Below are 18,293 nucleotides of genomic sequence, written 5' to 3'. Positions count from 1 at the left end.
GTAAGTATAATATCTGATGTAGTAAGGGTCTAGCTAAGGAGCATCTACCGCTGGTGAGTGAAGACTGGGGAGCTCTCAGAGATACAGAGCTGAGACCTCAATGTTTCTAGGTTCTTGGCACTGTCAGAAACCAGAGGAACACTGGGAAAAGTTTGACTTCGGGTAGAGGGATGTACTCAAAGGCCGGAAGCGTGCTTCTGGATGGTTTCATCGCTGGGGTTTGGGAAATCCATTCTCTCCCTCTACCTCCTCAACCCCCTCAAGGCAGGAGTCTAGTCTAGAACTCTGTGGACCAGGCTGGCCAGGATCTCACAGAGATCCACCTGCTGTGCCTCTGGGTGCTGGGATTAAAGTTGTGTGCCACCATTCCTGGCCTATGGCTAAACTTTTACTGGGGAACGAACTGGTTAGTCATGAGTTAAAGTGGGACGAAAGGAGGGAAATCCCTGGCATGTCAAGGTTTTTTTCTTGAATACATTCCCTTCTCTCCTTTGTCCTCGTGCACAATGGGAGCAAGAGATTTTGGAATCCTGACCTTATGAAGATGCTGTAATGGAGGGAAGAGGGAGGGTAGAGCTCATCTGCTCAGTTTGGGACTGTTTTTCTCTGAGAAGTCCCATGTCCCGGGGAACGCAGGTCTGAGTTTGCACCAGCCCTACCAACCACTGCAGCTTGCCTCTTGCTTTCCTTGTATCTTCTCTAGCTCACCTCATGAGGAAGACATGGCAGGACAGAAGGCAGACAGAAGGCAAAGAGGCCTGTGAGGGCTGGACAGATGGCCCAGCAATTAAGAGCATACGCTGCCCTGACAGAGGACCCAGGCTGATTCCAAGCATCCACTTCAGGTGACTCACCTACACTCCAGCTCTAGAAATTCAACACTACTGGCCTCCGTGGGCACCTGCACTCATGTGTACATACACACACACCCTCGTATATATAATTAAAAATAATGAAAATAAATATTAAAAAAAAGAGGTCTCTGAGATGAACAGAGCTGGCAGAAACAGCACCTACACTGATGGTGAGGATGCCAAGGCACTGATGTACAGGCACTTGGCAGGGCAGGTATAGGCCTGGGCTCCAAATATTACCCATTGTTCTCCTGTCCCCAGGCTGGAGGAGACTAGATGACAGGGGATCTTGGAGAAAGTCATCTGGAAGCCAGATGCTCTGACTAGGTCCCTGTCATCCTCTCTGGTCACTGCAGCCTCTCTACATCGTGATGGTCAGGGACCCTCTCTCCCTTCTCATGTACTGTCCTGGAGGGCCCAAAACTGCTTGCTTGATGTCTAGCGATCAGAGTGGGTATGAGCAGGAAAAGCCAAGGCTTTGGGCCTGAACAGCTGAGGGAGACTGGGCAGTGCTGATGTGAAGGAGGATTTAGGTCTTGCTAAGGATTTGAGCTGGGAAGACACTGAGGTCCCCTTTACCAAGGAGGCTCTTGGCCTGTGAGCCTGGAGTCAGACTTCCTGCCGGACATGCATTGAGTTCTTGGCACACACAGGTATCTGAAGTCTCAAGGAAACTATTCCACACCCAGTTTTAGGATTGGGAAGGGCAGGACAACAGGCCAAGGAGACTGAAGAGGGTCTTCCTGCCCGGGAGCTGGAGAAATGCCCATCACAGGGAAAGGGGAGGAGCTGCCTACAGTTTGTGGTGGGAAGGGGGCAGACTCCTTCATTGCTCCTTCCTGCCTGCTCTCTTCTTAGCATTCGTCTCTAGCAGGTGTGCGTTTGCTCTTCCGTCTGTGCATGTCAGCAGATGCCATGATCAAAGCCTGGATCCTGAGTTCTGGAGGGCCATGGGATATGTAGCTCTGGGCTTGAGGAGAGGGCCTGGGTGTCCCCTGAAACTGAGGCAGCCTCATGCTCACTCAGCCCTAGGGCCCCCCATGGAACTGTTTGCAGCCAGTGTCCTTGGGGCAGCCTTTTGTGAACAGTCAAGACAGCAGGGGGACTCTGGTGGGTGGTCTGCAGCCACCGAACATGTGGCGCAGTGGCCTTTGATGGGGTCTTTCGAGAGGGGTGGGGGATGCTCGGCTGCAAGGGCGTGCCACTCTATTTGGCAGGCCGAGGCTGTAATTTGTGATATATATAGCGGGTGGAGCTGGTCAGCCAGGGAGGGTAGTGAGGGGCTATAAGCGGGCCTGGTGCTCAGAGAGCACAAGTCTCAGCTAGGAAGACACGGCGCTGGAACCCATGGACACTTCATATCCCCGTGAGGACCCCCGGGCCCCATCATCCCGCAAGGCTGATGCTGCAGCCCACACGGCCCTCTCTGTGGGGACACCCGGCCCTACGCCACGAGACCATATGCTCTGGTCTGTCTTCAGCACGCTGTACCTGAATCTGTGCTGCCTTGGTTTCCTGGCGCTGGTCCACTCTGTCAAGGTTGGCTTCAGGGCTTGTGGGAAGGGAGAATGAGTGTGGGGTGGGAGGCAATGTGGGGGTTCAAGAGAAAAGTATATGGGGGTGTCTGTTGGCATAGCTACAATACCTCACCAAGTTTGGGGACCATTAAGGGGTGTGTGTACGTTCACAGGAAAGAAGGCCTGACTCCTCAAAGGGCAAAGTCCTTAAAGGTTGCCCACAGAGGAATTCCCACTGTAGTTCCTGAGTAGAACTGAGTTCTTGGTTTCCCATAGGACTCCTCTCCCACAGAAGGCTCTCGAACAGTGCTGCTGACCAGAATGGCCACTGAATCTTACCGTCCGCAGCCCTTATTTAGGCTGAGACTATCATGGTCCGGGACCCTGCCAAGGGCCAAACTGCTGCATGCTGGAGATCATGAAGGAGCTGGGCCAAGTCCAGGGGAATGTCCCCTTAAGACATAGCCCTCCCTCAAGATTAAGAGTTCAGCCTGTGCCCTACAGTTGCTCTGGGTGGTCCCCCAGACACCATGAACATGTTAACATCTTGGTTCTGGTGCTACCCTGCAGGCCCGAGACAAGAAGGTAGCCGGGGACCTGGAGGCTGCAAAGCAGTATGGCTCCAAAGCCAAGTGCTACAACATCCTGGCTGCAATGTGGACACTGGTGCCCCCATTGCTGCTCCTGGGACTGGTGGTGACTGGCGCCTTGCACCTGTCCCGGCTAGCCAAAGACTCTGCGGCTTTCTTCAGCACCAAGTTTGATGAGGAGGACTATAACTGAGAGTTCTGAGCCTGTCCTGAACCAACGACAACCATGCCAGGTCAGCTGTGCCCAACACCAGCTCTTGGGAGTTATAGCTTACTATAGCACCTCGATCCCTGCCCAACCACAACCTCAGAGGCCACCCTCTTTGTCCACCAAGTGTTTTCGATGGTGACCCACTCAGATCCCTCAGACTTAAACCTCTAACTTAGAGGGTCCTCGGTGCCTGGCTTTGCCCCTTTTCCCCACTTACCAGGCCGAGCCTCCGTTCACGATTAAAAGTGGCAGATTCCAGAAATGTGTGGGCTCCTCCTTCCTGGTGGTAGTTGTGTAGGGAGCCCCAGCACCAAATCATCTGGCCAAACCCCAGTCATCTTATCCCATCTGCTTGCTGCCCGATTACTGCTTTTGCTTAGCAGCCTGTGGCTTCTGGGGTGGGGGAGCCTAAGTATTTTAGGATGAAGTTCGGGAACTCGGACCTTTGATTGCGACTGCCCTGTGGTTTCATGGGCTGTGTCCCAGAACATGTGAGGGTGTGCCCTGACTCCTCATATGCCACAGTGGTCTTCTTCCCTCCCAGGTCAGTAAGGACTGTGGGGGGAGGTAGGCAGGATCCATTTCCTATGCAGGACTGGATACTGGACTCGAAGAGGACAGAAACATCACCCAAACAGACGTTTACAGCCTGATTCCCACATTTTCTTTCACTCACACGTGGTCAGAGGCAGAAAGGCAGTGGTACTAAGTGAATGCTCTCACGTCGCTTCCCTCTGTGTGTCACATGCCCTGGCTTCCACGGAGGTCTCTGCCTAGCTGCCCTACTTGGAGACTTTAGGTAGTCCCTCATCCTGTTCCTCAGGAGCTCCGAGCTACTGACAGTGTCCAAGCCAACCCTAGGAGATAAGGCCTTTTGCTGCCCTGTGTGTGTTTGGAGCTGGGGAGGAAGCTAGTGCTGGTTACTAGACCTATTATGGACCAGAGACAGGGACAGTGTGTAGCTGTGCTAAGAAAAAGATGGAAATAGTATGCTGCATGAGCCACTGGTCTAGTTCACAAGGTCAATTCCCACTGGCTACAGGAACGTCTGTGTTCCCGAGTAGATGTCCCCAAACATGGGATATTTTGCCACCACCACATAGAATGAGGGATTGTCTGGTTTGTGCCTCAGTGCTAAGAACAGAGTGTGTGGCCAGTCAGTGGGGCAGCAGTTTCCCTTGCTTCAGGCTGCTAGGCTAGACCGACCCGATCAGTTATGCCAGCCTGCAGGCTCTGTCACCCTCCACGGCCCTAGAAGCTTACCATACTACATGCACAGAAGTGACCACACAGATAGTATGCACACACAGGCACCGGGCTACTTCTATTCTTTAAGTGCAGTGCCACCAGGCAACCTGCCAATGCTCATGTCCTCCTGTCTGAGGCAACAGATGAGCATTCACTTTTGCCTGGGTAGCTCATGGCCCACCCTAAAGAAGGTGGAGGGAGACGCCAGGGCCCCACCTTGCCTCTAAGCTTTGAAATCACATCAGCACTCAGCCCCCGGTGCAAAGGTCCATAAATCCATCACACACTCTGACTTCAGCCTTTGCCAGCACTGACTTTAATTAGCCAAGTTGGCTTGGTATAGGGGCACAGGTTTTTACCAGGATTATGGTCCTAGGCTATGAACCTTGTTCTGAGAAACACTAAGAACCAGGAGTGAAGCCTGCTTCTCGGCACTGATGGCCAGGACTAGGGCCTGGAACCCTGTCCATGTAACTCCAGTTCCTCTGGTTGCCAGTCTGATGTTCATCTACTCTGTTCTCTGATAACACTCCCTTCCTGCTCACAGGCTGCGTGGTTAGGGACAGTTCTTACCCTAGCCCACTACACTAGATACCATCTGACGTGAAGAGAAATCAGAAACTAGGAAGTTCAAAGCCACAAGCCCTTAAGCACTTGGCTAGCCATACCTGGTGCCAACTCCCTGTCACAGGAAGCTCTTGGTTAGTGTAGCTAAGCCCCTGGCTCCATGACTCACTCACTTGCTGGTGATGCTGGGTGGAAACCCAGCCCATTGACCAGAATATTCCAGAGACCAGAGGTGTGAACAAGGAAGTTAAGGCCTAGAGAGACAGGAAGGTGGGGGTGCTAAGGGGTAGGGTGCTAGGGTCAGCTCAAAGCAAAGGATGTATGAGGCTCTAGATAGCCCAGGATTGGAGAGGGTGAGAAGAGGAAGTGGGGAGGGGAAGGGACAGAGGGAACACACTGTAAACTTGCTGGGTGAGGGCAGGATCCAGATTGAAAGATTGTGGGATTGGGGATGCAGCTGAGGGCACGAAAGTGTCCCAGAGGTACCGAAAGAATTCTAATGTCAAAACTCCTATTAGGAAACTCAGATGAATTTCTGGGCAGCTATGGAGGTTGACCTCTGTATCCGGCCAGCTGTATGGGGAAAGGAGACCTTCTGTCCTGCAAGAGAGAGGGTTAATCCTTGAGGGCATGGACCAAGACACCTGGATCACATGCCCAAAGGCTTCTCCCTACCTGGTGACAGGGTAAGCCGGGCCAGCGACGGCCACAGCTCAGCTTCAAGCAGGGGCGCCCCGGGCTCTGCACGGGCTGTGACCTCAAGTGTCACCAAGTCCTTGGAAAAGGCGAAGTTGAGCTTGTTCCCCAGGTAGGAGACACCAGAGACAGAGACTTTGGAGACCAGGTCGGGACACAGGGGGTCAAAGGTCACACCTGCCGCAGTGATCCTGTGGGGAGAGTGGTGTAAAGAGACTGGGACAAGTGGGAATCTGAGTCTGGTCACTGTACTCACCTGAATCCTGTGCACCCGAAGAGTGCTGCCTGCAGGAAGCCCCCCATGCCTGTTAAGAAGTTCACTGCACCGGACCCATTTGCATTCTCCGTCCACACCTGCAGGCAGCAAGAGCGGCTGTCACCTGAGGCTATTACCCTAGGGTCAGGCAAGACCCTTACCCTGCTGAGACTACCACAGCGGGAGAAGATTGAGGCAGTGGGTGGAGGGTAGGAGCCAGGCTGACCTTGAAGGGCTCAGTGACATTGGCGAAACTCCTGTTCAGGTGGACCTGAGCCCTTGAGGGGTCCTTCAGTTCCATCCAGCCCACAGCAAACATGCTCTGAGGTCAGAATTCAAATAGGAAGCAGTCAGACTCGCTATGTGGGAAGGAAGGTGAGGACTGTGGGGCGAGACTCCCCTGTCAGGCTCCTCACCCAGGTCATGGCAGGGCCCCGGGGCGATGTCACAGCCTCGTAAGTCTCCAAGTTTTTCCTTCGGATGTCAGGTCTCAGGGGAAAGGGGACTGGGTATCCCAGGAGCACAACATCTGCCTGCTTCACTTCTTCTCCTGATTTGGGGGAAGGGGCAGCAGGCTAGGGATAGGGTTATTGGTCAGAGATGAGAGCGTGTCAGGGTGAGTGTGGGGGTTTGACCAAGCAGAGGGCCTTTGGAGGATTCAACAGCACTCACCACGCTCATAGCCATCAAACTCAGGGTGGAAGTTCTGCTCAGAGTCAAATGGTACCTTGATCCTATCGGCTACCTCCAGCCACTGTTTGGGGACAGGCAAACCCAAGTCCTCGGCCAAAGCAGCAGCAAAGTGCAGGCTGGAGGGGGAACAAACCACAGTTGCATGGCTTCTGACTGGGCCCTCACTGCTGTGTGGGGGCTAAGGGTAAGTGAAAGGGGAAGTTTTATGTCTGACCTGTTCTGGACCAGGACATTGGTGTACACGGAGTTGTTGACTCCTGAATGGTACTCATCAGGGGGCATGACTCCTGGTCACACAGGGCCACACGAGAGTTAGTGTGGGAGCTCAGGACACGCCCTTCCACGATAAGCCCATGGTGAGCCGGTCCTCACCTTTCAAGTGGTACATCTTGTCCTGGGAGCTCCATTCTACACGGCTGCACCAAAACTCAGCCACAGAACTGACCACATCCCAGCCACCATCCTCTTGGAAGAGCTGCAGGTCCTGTAGAGTGAGAACAGGGCAAAAGACCAGGCATAGCAGAGAGCCTCTATGCAGGGACACAGAGAAAGCCATGCCTGGCTTCTAAAGTCCTTCTTCACACAGCTTCCTAGGGCCTTGGGGTGGAGTGTGATCCCATGAGGTGCAGGGGCACACATCTGACAGTGCCTTACCTGAGTGTAATAGTAGTACAGCTGAAAGGCCAACACCACGGCCCCATTGATGTGGATCTCCTGGGTCCCATAAATGTCCTCCGGGCAAACTTCCAGGCCAGTGCCTGCACTCTCCCAGGCAAACTTGGCTCCCTGTGAGGAAAGAAGATGGGATGGTCAGGTCTTTTTTTTTTTTTTTTTTTTTTTTTTGGGTTCTTTTTTTCGGAGCTGGGGACCGAACCCAGGGCCTTGCGCTTCCTAGGTAAGTGCTCTACCACTGAGCTAAATCCCCAGCCCCGATGGTCAGGTCTTGATCTGGGGAGAGGGCAGTCTGGGGAGAGGGCAGTCTGGCCCTACCAGAGGGGCAATCCTTTATGGAGGGAAGGAAAGAGGAGATACGGGGCTCTTGTGGCCACTGAATGGCACTGGAAGACTTTGGGGTGAGGGCTTATGGGGTGGTACTCAGGCCCCATTCATTACCTGGTAGCCCAGGTTTTGGGCATTCTTCAGAGCTCCTCCCAACGTACGGATTCGGTACTCTAGGATGGCCCTGGCAGCCTCTGGGTGGAACATCAAAATATTTGGGAACATCCAGAGGTCCTGAGAGATGAACCGTTTGGGGTAAGCAGAAGTCCATACCTTCTCCCTCCCTTACTCCCTTGTTCTACCCTGCCAAGGCTTCTAACCAATATACAGCAAAGCAGGCAGCTGGGGGCTTCCTCTTTCCTACCCTCCGGCCATCCCTTCGACTCTCCTAGTCCTTCATTTCATGCTCACCCAGATCCACCTGGGGCCTCCCTAGCTTGGCCACTCCAGTGTTATCTTTCCAGCCTAGACAGCCCAAGAGTTCTGCTCCTCAGTCCAGGCAGTATCAGGAGACGCTCATGGGCACTAGTTTGCATCAGGCCTCTAGAGAAAGCTTGCTCTGTGGCTGCCTGACCTCAGCTTTCTTTGGTTTCATCTGTCGAATGGGACACTGTGCACACATCACAGGGTGTCAGACGTGGGAGTGTCCTTGAGTCCCTTTCACTACTCCCTTGGGCAGTGGCCACTGAACTCCATATGCTTCAGCACTTGCTTCCCTGCACCCAGCTACTCCTGGCAGGCAGTCACAGACCTTTCCAGCCTGTATCTCTACTTGTATCATTCCTCTACAAAGTCTCTATGGCGGTTTTCAGTCTTTTAACAAGCTCCAGGCTTGCACCTGGCTCACTCTGAGGCTCTGGTCTTGGCCTGCTGTGATGCTCCTTCTCTGCCTTCACATGTTGCATACCTTCTGTCTTTGCACCGTCTGTTGCTCTAAACTGGACCACTCTTTTCTACCACATTCCCACACACCCTTCTGAGAAACCATCTCTTCCAGGAAGCCCTCCTATCTAGAGCTCCCATGTTTGGTCTTGATCTCAGCTAGTGCAAAGGCAATACCCACAATCTTTGCACGCAGCTCTCCCCATGTAACCAGTGCAGGGTAGGATGTACCTGATCCCAGAAGATATGGCCCCAGTAGCATTCCTCCTGACTCCCATTGGAGAGGCCTCCAGGGCTAAGCCCATGGCTGGTGGATCCCTGAGTGCCGGGCTTGGGAAGTTCACTGAACAGGTAGTAGAGAGACCCACGAAGGGCCTGGCGCAGGGCCAGGGGCCCAGCCACATCCAGGCCACAGCCTGCCCAGAGCTGGCCCCAGGTGTCTGCGTGGATTGTATACAGAACACCCCTAGTCTGCAGCTGTAAGGCCTCAGCATAGCAGCCCTGGGCTTCAGCCTGGCTGCTGCCCACAACGGTCACAAACTCCCAGGTCCTGTCTTTCTCATCTTCTCCAAGGGTCAAGGCTGGGGGAACTGGCACCCATAGCATGTGCACTTCTGGCCGTGGCTCTCCAGGGTGCTCAGGGATGAGTGTGTGGCCATGCAGGTACCTGCAAAGATATAGCTGAGTCTTAAAGGACCCTCTCTCTGGGCTACATAGATTTACCCAGGGTATTCCTTACCGGAGTCCCTGGAAGTCAGGCCCCACATGTAGGTCCAGGTCTGGGCTTTCTGGAGAGAAGTCTGCCCGTAGCGGCACTGTGATGGGCTCGTTCCCTGTGGTCAAGCGTGCGATAGACACACTGAAGACCAGTACATGGGGTAATACACGGTGAGCATAGATGCATTGCGAAGCCCGAAAGCTGGAGCTTTCCAGGGTGTGGAGGAAGGAACCTAGGGGAGGGTTGGGGAAAATCAGATAGATTCTCAATACCACAGAGACCACAACCTTCCTGGGCTGGGAGCGGGGTCTTCCAGATCTCAGGCTGCATGTAGTGGGCCCACCCAGATAAAAAGAAAGCAAGACCAACCACGGAGGCCTCATCTTGGGAGGCAGCTTTTTCATGTTTTTTTTTTTTCTTCCTTAAATTAAAGCTCATTTGTTTTACTTATTTTTGAGATGGCTCTTGGTGTGTACTGGAGGCCGAGCTCCGACTCTCCATCTTCCTGCCCCAACCTTCTGAGTACCCGTTGCAAAGTTACAGGCCTGAGTCATATACTGGTGTTTGTGGCCCCTTTCTCTACTTCATGGACAAGTGAGGAGTCTCTCTCGTTCAGAGCAATAGCTTGGCACGGATCGGTGACAGCTAACCTGTGTTGGTGTCCAGGGTAAAGGTCTCTGTCAGCTGCTCTGTTCCTGCAGGGGCTTCCAGATGGACATTGAGGGGGCTGGGCAGAATTGCCCGGTGAGTGTCCCCTCCAGCTCCATTGTACACGCCGTTTATATGGATGGTGTCATGATATATACGTGTACCTAGGTATGAATTCGTTACAGTGGCCCAGAGCCTGGGGTCACTGGGCAAACAGTCGGCACTGAATCTGGTGGGATCATCTTCAGAGCAGTCCATGGTAAGTTGTCACACAGTTCAGGTGGCCTGGAGATGAGTTAACAGTGACTAGCAGGGACTTCCCTCTGCAGACTGACAGTAAACCCTCAAACTTGGCCAATCCCCACAGACGCTGAGGGGGAGTGAGGGGCTAGCTGGGTAGCTACCCAAAGGGTTGTGCCAAGAACATTCCTAAATCAAGAAGGCTGCCAGAAACTCTGTAAACAAGTTCCCTCAACACCCGCAGCAGACCTCCCTCCTGTGAAGGCCTGACCCGGCTTCCTGAAGTAAGAAGAACTGAGAGAGAAACAGGGAGTTCTGTGCTGGCCCTAAATCCTCAGGGAGGTTTGGGACCAGATGATGGAGGAAGAAGAACCCGGAGATTTGGAGAGGGACAGCAAGGAGAGCTGTTGGGATTGGGGAGGATGAACCGGATAGGATGGAGGACGACGATAGGGGAGGGGGGCGGGAAGAAGTCGTAACAGGGGAGGAGCAGAACTTCTCAGGAAATGGAAAGAGGAAGCCTGTGTGTGGGCGGGGGGGGGGGGGTTTGGGGGTGGGGATGGCGGGGATGGCCGGGGTGGAGGGGGTAGGCCCGGGGTGGGAGGGTGGCGGGTTGTCAGGATGAGAGACTAGAGAATAAAGGGACGAAAAGGAGTTCAGAGTACTTGGTGAAGAAAGAGGGTGAGGTCGGGTTGGGGAAGAGGGTACGGGATGTTTTTGTAGCTCACCTCTGCCCTCTCCAAAACCAGGCCCGGGTGTAAGGAAGTTCTGTGGGTGCGAGCTGCCCCTGGCGGGAGGAAGAAGAAGTGGCCCCGCCGCGTGGCAGGTGGGCGGGGCTGAGTCCAGCGGAACCTGGGAAACTGTCAAGGTCTCTGGGGAAGAGACCACGCAATAGGAATAGGGGTTGGTTGAACTTTGGGTCTAAGATGTATGCAAGGGTGGGAGAGACCTGAGATTCCACTCTACAGTGACGTTTAGTGACTAGAAAGGACACTGGGCATTTAAGGATCAGAACACCGGTAAGAAAAGCCTACCTCCTACAAACATGAGAGAGATGGGTGCTGTGTAAAGGCCTACAGCCGAATGCTCTTTAGACTTTTCCTCAGCTCACGGACCTTTCCTAGTTAGGGAAATGATTCTGTCTTTATGTTTTATCTTATTTTTGAGTGGTTGGCCCGGAACTTGCTATGCAAACCAAGCTGGCCACAAACTCACAGAGATCCGACCTACTTCTGCCTCCTCAGTGCTGGGGTTAAAGATGTGCACACTACACTGGGCACTGTTTATTTTGATTTAATTAAGACAGAATTACATCATTCCTTCCTACTCCTCCCATATTAGTCCCGTCCACATTCACAGGACCTCTCTTTTAAAAGAATTTTTTAATTTGTATATGAATGCTCTCTCTGTATGTGCACCTCCATGGTGGAAGAGAGCATCAGAGCTTACTGTAAATGGTTGTGAGCTGCCATTGGTTGCTGAGAATTGAACTCAGGACCTCCAGAAGAACGGCCAGTGCTCTTAACCGCTGAGCCATCCCTCCAGCCCCAGGGCCTCTTTTTAAACCCTTGTTGTTACATATACATATAAATGAATAAATACACAATCTTTGAGTCTGTTCAGTGTTGCATTTGAGTATATGTTTGTGGGTCTGACCACTTGGTATTGAAACACCACTAGGAGCTGTAAAACCAAAACAAATGCCACACAGATGTCAAAGAGCCACATTATACATTGTTATTAAGTATTCCACAAGAATAGTTTCTGTTTCTTAAGTCGAATGTATCCTGCAAACCATGGCCCGCTCCTTTGTCTGGCTAAACTCCTGAACCTGTGATATTGAAAGGAGAATTATACGAATTCTAGGTTTTGAGATACAAAATTAAAAGAGTAAGCCCCTGCAGCCAAAACTAGCAGGCCATAAAGATAGAGGAATGCAAGAAGCACTGCCCAGGCAGCACTAGTAGGCCATAAAAGAATAAACCCCAAAAGGTCACAGACCCAGGGCTAAGCCTTGCAGCCAGGACTGGCAAGCCATAAAGATAAGGAAAAGGAATGCAGGAACCAGCCTGAGTTAATGGGACTGATTCATGGGACATCTGGCAGGAAGACATCTCCCCCTAGCACACTCAGGGCCATATCTCAACTAGGTGTCCACCTCCCCCTAGCACACTCAGGGCCATATTTCAACTAGGTGTCCTCCGGCCCCTGGTAAGCCCCTGACTTCTAGCACGTACCCTTTCTGCTTTGTTCTCACTGCTATGTTTGAATGAGCCAATTGTATGTAACCGCGTCAAAACCCCCTAGCTTTCTCTATATAACCCTCTAACTTTTGAGTTTCGGGGTCAACTCCTCTGTCTCCTGCGTGAGACACGTGTTGGCCCGGAGCTTCGTTATTATTAAACGACCTCTTGTTTTTTACATCAAGACTGGTCTCTCGTGTTACCTGGGGTGCGCCATCCTGAGACTAGAGCAAGGGTTTTACATTTTATGGGGGCTCGTCCGGGATGGAAGCGTAGCCCCCGGTGACTCGAAGACCCCCTTGGAGGTACGTTAGTGTGAGTGCTGAATGTGAAAGGGCGGCCGCCGTGTGTATGTGCTCGTGTGTCTGTCTTGGTACCGGTCAGTATTAAGAAGGTGGATGAGTATTCCCACCTGGGTGGATGAGTATCCCCGCCCTGTTTTAAGAGAGTGGACGAGTATTCCTGCTCTCCGTGCAGCTGCCTCTGCGGTTCGTGAGAGCCCTCTGGCTGCGGAAGGGGAGACGTCCCGGCCCCGCAGGCTGCAGCCCTGGAAGACGTTCCACGGGCGGAGAATAGTCGGGAGAGTCCGACTGTGGACAGTCAGGAGGACCTGACTGTGGTTTTCTGGAACCAAGGAGACGGAAGGCTCCTTCTACCCAGGCGGGAGCGGACGCAGGGTCCCACCCCATCTGAGGTAGCGTTTGGCTGGCTATATAAGTCCAAACGGGGGAGAGAGTGTGTGAACGCGTTGGTGATTAGTGTGGTTGTCTATCTACTGTTCCTGTATTTGTTTTTCGTTATGGGTCAGACTGTGACGACCCCTCTGTCTTTGACTCAGGACCATTGGACGGACGTTAGGGCGAGAGGACGGAATCTATCAGTAGTAGTTAAAAAACAACCTTGGTTAACGTATTGTTCCTCAGAATGGCCCACGTTTGGTGTGGGATGGCCATCTGTGGGGACTTTTGATTTACCAACTATCAGGGCCGTGAAGGCTATTGTTTTTCAGGAAGGAGCGGGGTCTCACCCAGACCAACAGCCATACATCGCAGTATGGGAAGATTTGGCACGGTCCCCACCCCTATGGGTCCGCCCATTCATCCCGCCCCTTCGTCCCGGCACTAAAGTCCTGACGATCCGGGAAGATGAAGTAAAGGAGAAAACAACACCAAAATCCGATGAGGACAGCAAGCGCAGCCCACAGCCTGCGCGCCCCCCTAAGATCTACCCTGAGATTGAGGAGCCCCCTACGTGGCCAGATATCCCCTGGCCTCCTCCCTACCCGCTAGCTCCCCAACCCCCTGCCGCTCCCATGGCTTTGCCCTCTGCCCCCCCTACAGCTCAAGCCCCGGGAATTGGGGGTGGGGGGCCCTCAGCCGGAACGAGGAGTCGGCGAGGAACCTTCTTGGAGGGACCAGCAGATTCGACCATAGCACTCCCTCTCAGAGCGGTCGGAGCTCCACCTACTGACCAAAATGAATTACAGACATTACAGTATTGGCCTTTTTCCTCATCTGATCTTTATAATTGGAAAACTAACCACCCCTCTTTCTCTGAGAACCCCACAGGGCTCACGAGCCTAATTGAATCCCTGATGTACTCCCACCAGCCGACGTGGGACGACTGTCAACAGATCTTACAAACCCTTTTCAACACCGAGGAGAGGGAGAGGATTCTCCTCGAGGCTCGAAAAAATGTCCGAGACGAGGCTGGACGACCAGTCCAGACCCCGGCTGAGATAGAAGAAGGATTCCCATTGATCCGTCCCCATTGGGATTATAACACTGCACAAGGTAGGGAACGGCTGTCCAATTATCGCCGGGCTCTGGTGGCGGGTCTCAGAGGTGCTGCACGTCGGCCCACCAATCTGGCCAAGGTAAGGGAGGTCATGCAAGGGGCAACAGAACCTCCTTCAGTTTTTCTAGAGAGGCTTATGGAGGCATATAGAAGGTATACCCCGTTTGACCCTACGTCTGAGGGACAACGGGCTTCAGTGATTATGGCTTTTATTGGACAGTCAGCCCCAGACATCAGAAGGAAGCTACAACGGATTGAGGGGTTACAGGATTACACCGTGAGAGATGTGGTAAAAGAGGCAGAGAAAGTGTATCATAAGAGAGAGACAGAGGAAGAGAAGTTAGAGAGAGAAAGAAGAGAAAAGAGAGAAGACGAAGATAGAAGGGATCAGAGACAAGAGAAAGTTTTAACTAGGATTCTGGCCGCAGTAGGAGAGAGAGACAGGAGAGACAGGACTAGACAGATAGGGAACCTGGGAGACAGAAAAAGGCAGGAGCCAAGGAGCCCCGGAGGAGATCGACCGAGTCTGGGACGAAATCAGTGTAGGACCTGCAAAGGTATTGGCCATTGGGCATTTGAATGTCCCAAGAAGAAGCAAGGGGTGAAAGCATTGTCCCTCGGAGATGACGAAAACTAGGGGAGACGGGGCTCGGTCCCCCTCCCCGAGCCTAGGGTAACTTTAGATGTGGAGGGGACTCCCATACATTTCCTAGTCGACACAGGAGCTGAGTTTTCTGTTCTGCGAACGCCTTTGGGAAAGTTAAAAAGGGGTGAGAAGACTGTAGTAATTGGGGCCACTGGACAAAAATCGTACCCATGGACCACCTCTCGAACAGTGGATCTAGGACGGAACAGAGTGACTCATTCGTTCCTAGTCATACCGGAGTGCCCTATGCCCCTGCTAGGAAGAGACTTGCTAACTAAACTAAAAGCAAACATATCTTTTGCCTCTCACCATCCAGAAGTAACCTGGACAGGAGGAGAGCCCCGGGCCCTAGCGTTGTCTCTACAATTAGGAGAAGAATACCGGCTCTACCAAAATAAACCAAGACTTCCTGAGGGAATCCAAGACTGGCTTGACAAATTCCCTAGTGCATGGGCTGAGACGGGGGGTATGGGAATGGCAGAACAAGTTCCCCCAGTGGTGATTGAGCTTAAGTCCGGAGCCACCCCTATACGGGTCCGACAATACCCCATGAGTAGGGAAGCCAGGGACGGCATACGCCCTCATATTACCCGACTCATTCAACAAGGAATTTTGGTTCCATGCAAGTCTCCATGGAACACCCCCCTCCTCCCGGTAAAAAAACCAGGGACCAATGACTATCGCCCTGTACAGGATCTCAGAGAAGTTAATAGACGAGTCCAAGACATTCACCCGACAGTGCCAAATCCCTACAACTTACTCAGCACACTACCACCTGACCGGATCTGGTATACTGTCTTAGACCTTAAGGATGCTTTCTTTTGTCTGAGATTACATCCCAACAGCCAACCTTTGTTTGCCTTTGAATGGCGCGACCCTGAGAGTGGACAAGTCGGACAGCTGACATGGACGAGGCTGCCCCAAGGATTCAAAAACTCACCTACACTATTCGATGAGGCTCTACACCGTGACTTAGCCTCTTTTCGGGCCAAAAATACACAGGTAACTCTCTTGCAGTATGTTGATGACCTTTTAGTGGCTGGGAAAACCCGTAAAGAATGTGAAATTGGGACTCAAAACCTCCTGATCGAGCTAAGCAAACTGGGATACCGGATCTCCGCCAAAAAGGCACAGTTATGCCAAAAAGAGGTAACTTACTTGGGATACACCCTGAGAGATGGACAGAGATGGCTCACAGAGGCCAGAAAGCAGACAGTGATGCAGATTCCAACCCCAACAACACCTCGCCAGGTGAGAGAATTTCTGGGCACTGCGGGGTTCTGTAGACTGTGGATCCCAGGGTTTGCGACTGTAGCAGCCCCCCTATACCCTTTGACTAAAGAAAAAGGAGAGTTTACCTGGACTAGAGACCACCAATTGGCTTTTGAGACTCTCAAGAGGGCACTGCTACAGGCCCCGGCACTAGCCCTACCAGATCTAAGTAAACCTTTTATCTTATATATTGATGAGAAAAGTGGCGTGGCAAGAGGAGTCCTAACCCAGGCCTTAGGGCCTTGGAAACGACCTGTGGCCTACCTATCAAAGAAACTGGACCCTGTGGCTAGTGGGTGGCCTTCTTGTTTACGAGCCATAGCAGCAACAGCTATACTAGTCAAAGACGCTGACAAGCTGACAATGGGACAGAATGTTACGATAGTGGCCCCACACTCGCTTGAGAGCATTATCCGACAGCCACCAGACCGCTGGATGACCAACGCCCGGATGACTCACTACCAGAGTCTATTGCTGACTGAACGCATAAACTTCGCCCCCCCGGCTATCCTCAATCCGGCTACCCTGTTACCTGAGGCTGATGAAGCCCCTATACACCAATGTGAGGAGGTGCTGGCAGAAGAAACCGGAGTCCGGTCAGATCTCACAGACCAACCATGGCCAGGGGCAATGACTTGGTACACTGATGGAAGCAGCTTCGTGGTGGAAGGTAAGAGGAGGGCCGGGGCAGCGGTGGTGGATGGAAAGGCCGTCATATGGGCCAGCAGCCTGCCTGAGGGTACATCAGCCCAAAGAGCGGAGCTCATCGCACTGATCCAGGCCCTAAAGCTGGCAAAAGGGAAGACTATTAATATTTATACAGACAGCCGATATGCCTTTGCTACAGCACATATCCATGGGGCAATATACCGGCAGCGTGGACTCTTAACATCTGCTGGAAAAGATATTAAAAATAAAGAAGAGATTCTTAGCCTGCTAGAGGCTGTCCACTTGCCCCATAAAGTGGCAATAATACATTGCCCAGGACACCAAAAAGGGACCGGACCCATAGAAAAAGGAAACCAAATGGCAGACCAAGAGGCAAAGAAGGCAGCCCAGGGACCTATGACTTTGACAATAAAAATTCAATCTCAGCCAGAGACCAAAAAAACTGACAAAAAGACTCTTAAAGAAGAAGAAGAGCGAGAATATTTGGCTGATATACATCGCCTTACCCATCTGGGGGTTAAAAAGTTAATTGAATTGGTTAAGAGGTCCCCTTACTATATTCCTGGATTAAAGAAAACTGCCGAGAATCTAGTCAAAAATTGCCACGCCTGTGCGTTCACTAATGCTGGGTCTAACAAGCTCCTAGGAGGAAGGCGTTTGAGAGGGGATAGGCCTGGAACCTATTGGGAAACTGATTTTACGGAGGTAAAGCCTGCCCGGTATGGAAATAAATATCTACTAGTTTTTATAGACACTTTTACAGGTTGGGTTGAAGCATTCCCTACAAAAAATGAAACTGCAAATGTGGTGACCAAGAAGATACTAGAAGAAATCCTACCCCGTTTTGGGGTACCCAAGGTAATCGGGTCAGACAACGGGCCTGCTTTTGTCTCCCAGGTAAGTCAGGGAGTGGCCAGACAGCTGGGGATCAATTGGAAATTACATTGTGCATATAGACCCCAGAGTTCAGGACAGGTAGAGAGAATGAATAGAACATTAAAAGAGACCTTGACAAAATTAGTCTTAGAGACCGGCGGAAATGATTGGACAGCCCTTCTCCCTTATGCTTTATTTAGAGTGCGAAACTCCCCTGGCCCTTTTGGCTTGACCCCTTTTGAATTGATGTTTGGAGCCCCGCCACCCATTTATATGTCTATAACTGATAAATTTAGCCCAGACGTGTCTTTCTCTCCCTCTTCCAATCTCCTGATTCGGCTCAAGGCCTTAGAAACAATAAGAAAAGAGATATGGATACAATTAAGAGAATCCTATATTGCTGGTGATACACAGGTGCCGCACCAGTTTGAAGTGGGAGACGTGGTCCTGGTGAGAAGACATCGAACAGGAAACTTAGAGCCGAGGTGGAAAGGACCATATCTGGTACTGCTGACGACGCCCACTGCAGTCAAAGTTGAAGGAATTCCCACCTGGGTCCACGCGTCACACGTTAAGAGAGCACCTCCTGAAGCTGATCCAGATAGATGGGTGCTAGAAAAGACTACTAATCCTCTTAAGTTACGCCTGTGTCGTAGGGGTGACCTTTCATC

At 52.2% G+C, this 18,293-nt stretch overlaps 2 protein-coding genes across 4 annotated transcripts; one reads left to right on the top strand and one right to left on the bottom strand.

Moving 5' to 3' along the window:
- The first annotated feature begins 707 nt into the window (after positions 1–707).
- Ifitm5 (interferon induced transmembrane protein 5) lies at positions 708–3,434 on the top strand. Its single transcript, XM_002728832.6, has 2 exons — positions 708–2,393; positions 2,942–3,434. Exons 1-2 carry the CDS (start codon positions 2,202–2,204, stop codon positions 3,152–3,154), a joined length of 405 nt encoding a protein of 134 aa, XP_002728878.1. The 5' UTR covers positions 708–2,201; the 3' UTR covers positions 3,155–3,434.
- Positions 3,435–4,713: 1,279 nt separating this feature from the next.
- On the bottom strand, positions 4,714–11,720 carry Pgghg (protein-glucosylgalactosylhydroxylysine glucosidase). 3 transcript variants are annotated; one of them, XM_006230587.5, is made up of 14 exons: positions 10,848–11,720; positions 9,882–10,164; positions 9,253–9,463; positions 8,745–9,180; positions 7,746–7,865; positions 7,287–7,418; positions 7,005–7,116; positions 6,847–6,919; positions 6,612–6,748; positions 6,356–6,489; positions 6,166–6,261; positions 5,940–6,037; positions 5,663–5,874; positions 4,714–5,587 (listed from the first exon to the last, which is right to left on the bottom strand). In XM_006230587.5, the coding sequence occupies exons 2-14, from the start codon at positions 10,135–10,137 to the stop codon at positions 5,511–5,513; spliced, it is 2,094 nt and encodes a 697-aa protein (XP_006230649.2). In that variant the 5' UTR covers positions 10,138–10,164; positions 10,848–11,720; the 3' UTR covers positions 4,714–5,510. The 3 variants fall into 3 exon arrangements, 2 of the variants coding, with proteins under 2 accessions (XP_006230649.2, XP_063135764.1); XM_063279694.1 differs by lacking the exon at positions 9,882–10,164 and having other exon boundaries at positions 8,745–9,463; positions 10,848–10,952; XR_005494647.2 differs by lacking the exons at positions 4,714–5,587; positions 5,663–5,874; positions 5,940–6,037 and having other exon boundaries at positions 6,356–6,514.
- Positions 11,721–18,293: the final 6,573 nt, after the last annotated feature.

The sequence above is a fragment of the Rattus norvegicus genome, chromosome 1, assembly GCF_036323735.1.
Source record: "Rattus norvegicus strain BN/NHsdMcwi chromosome 1, GRCr8, whole genome shotgun sequence".
Classification (NCBI taxonomy): domain Eukaryota; kingdom Metazoa; phylum Chordata; class Mammalia; order Rodentia; family Muridae; genus Rattus; species Rattus norvegicus.
Note: the sequence above shows the minus strand (reverse complement) of the source record. Positions and strands in the feature narration are given on the sequence as shown.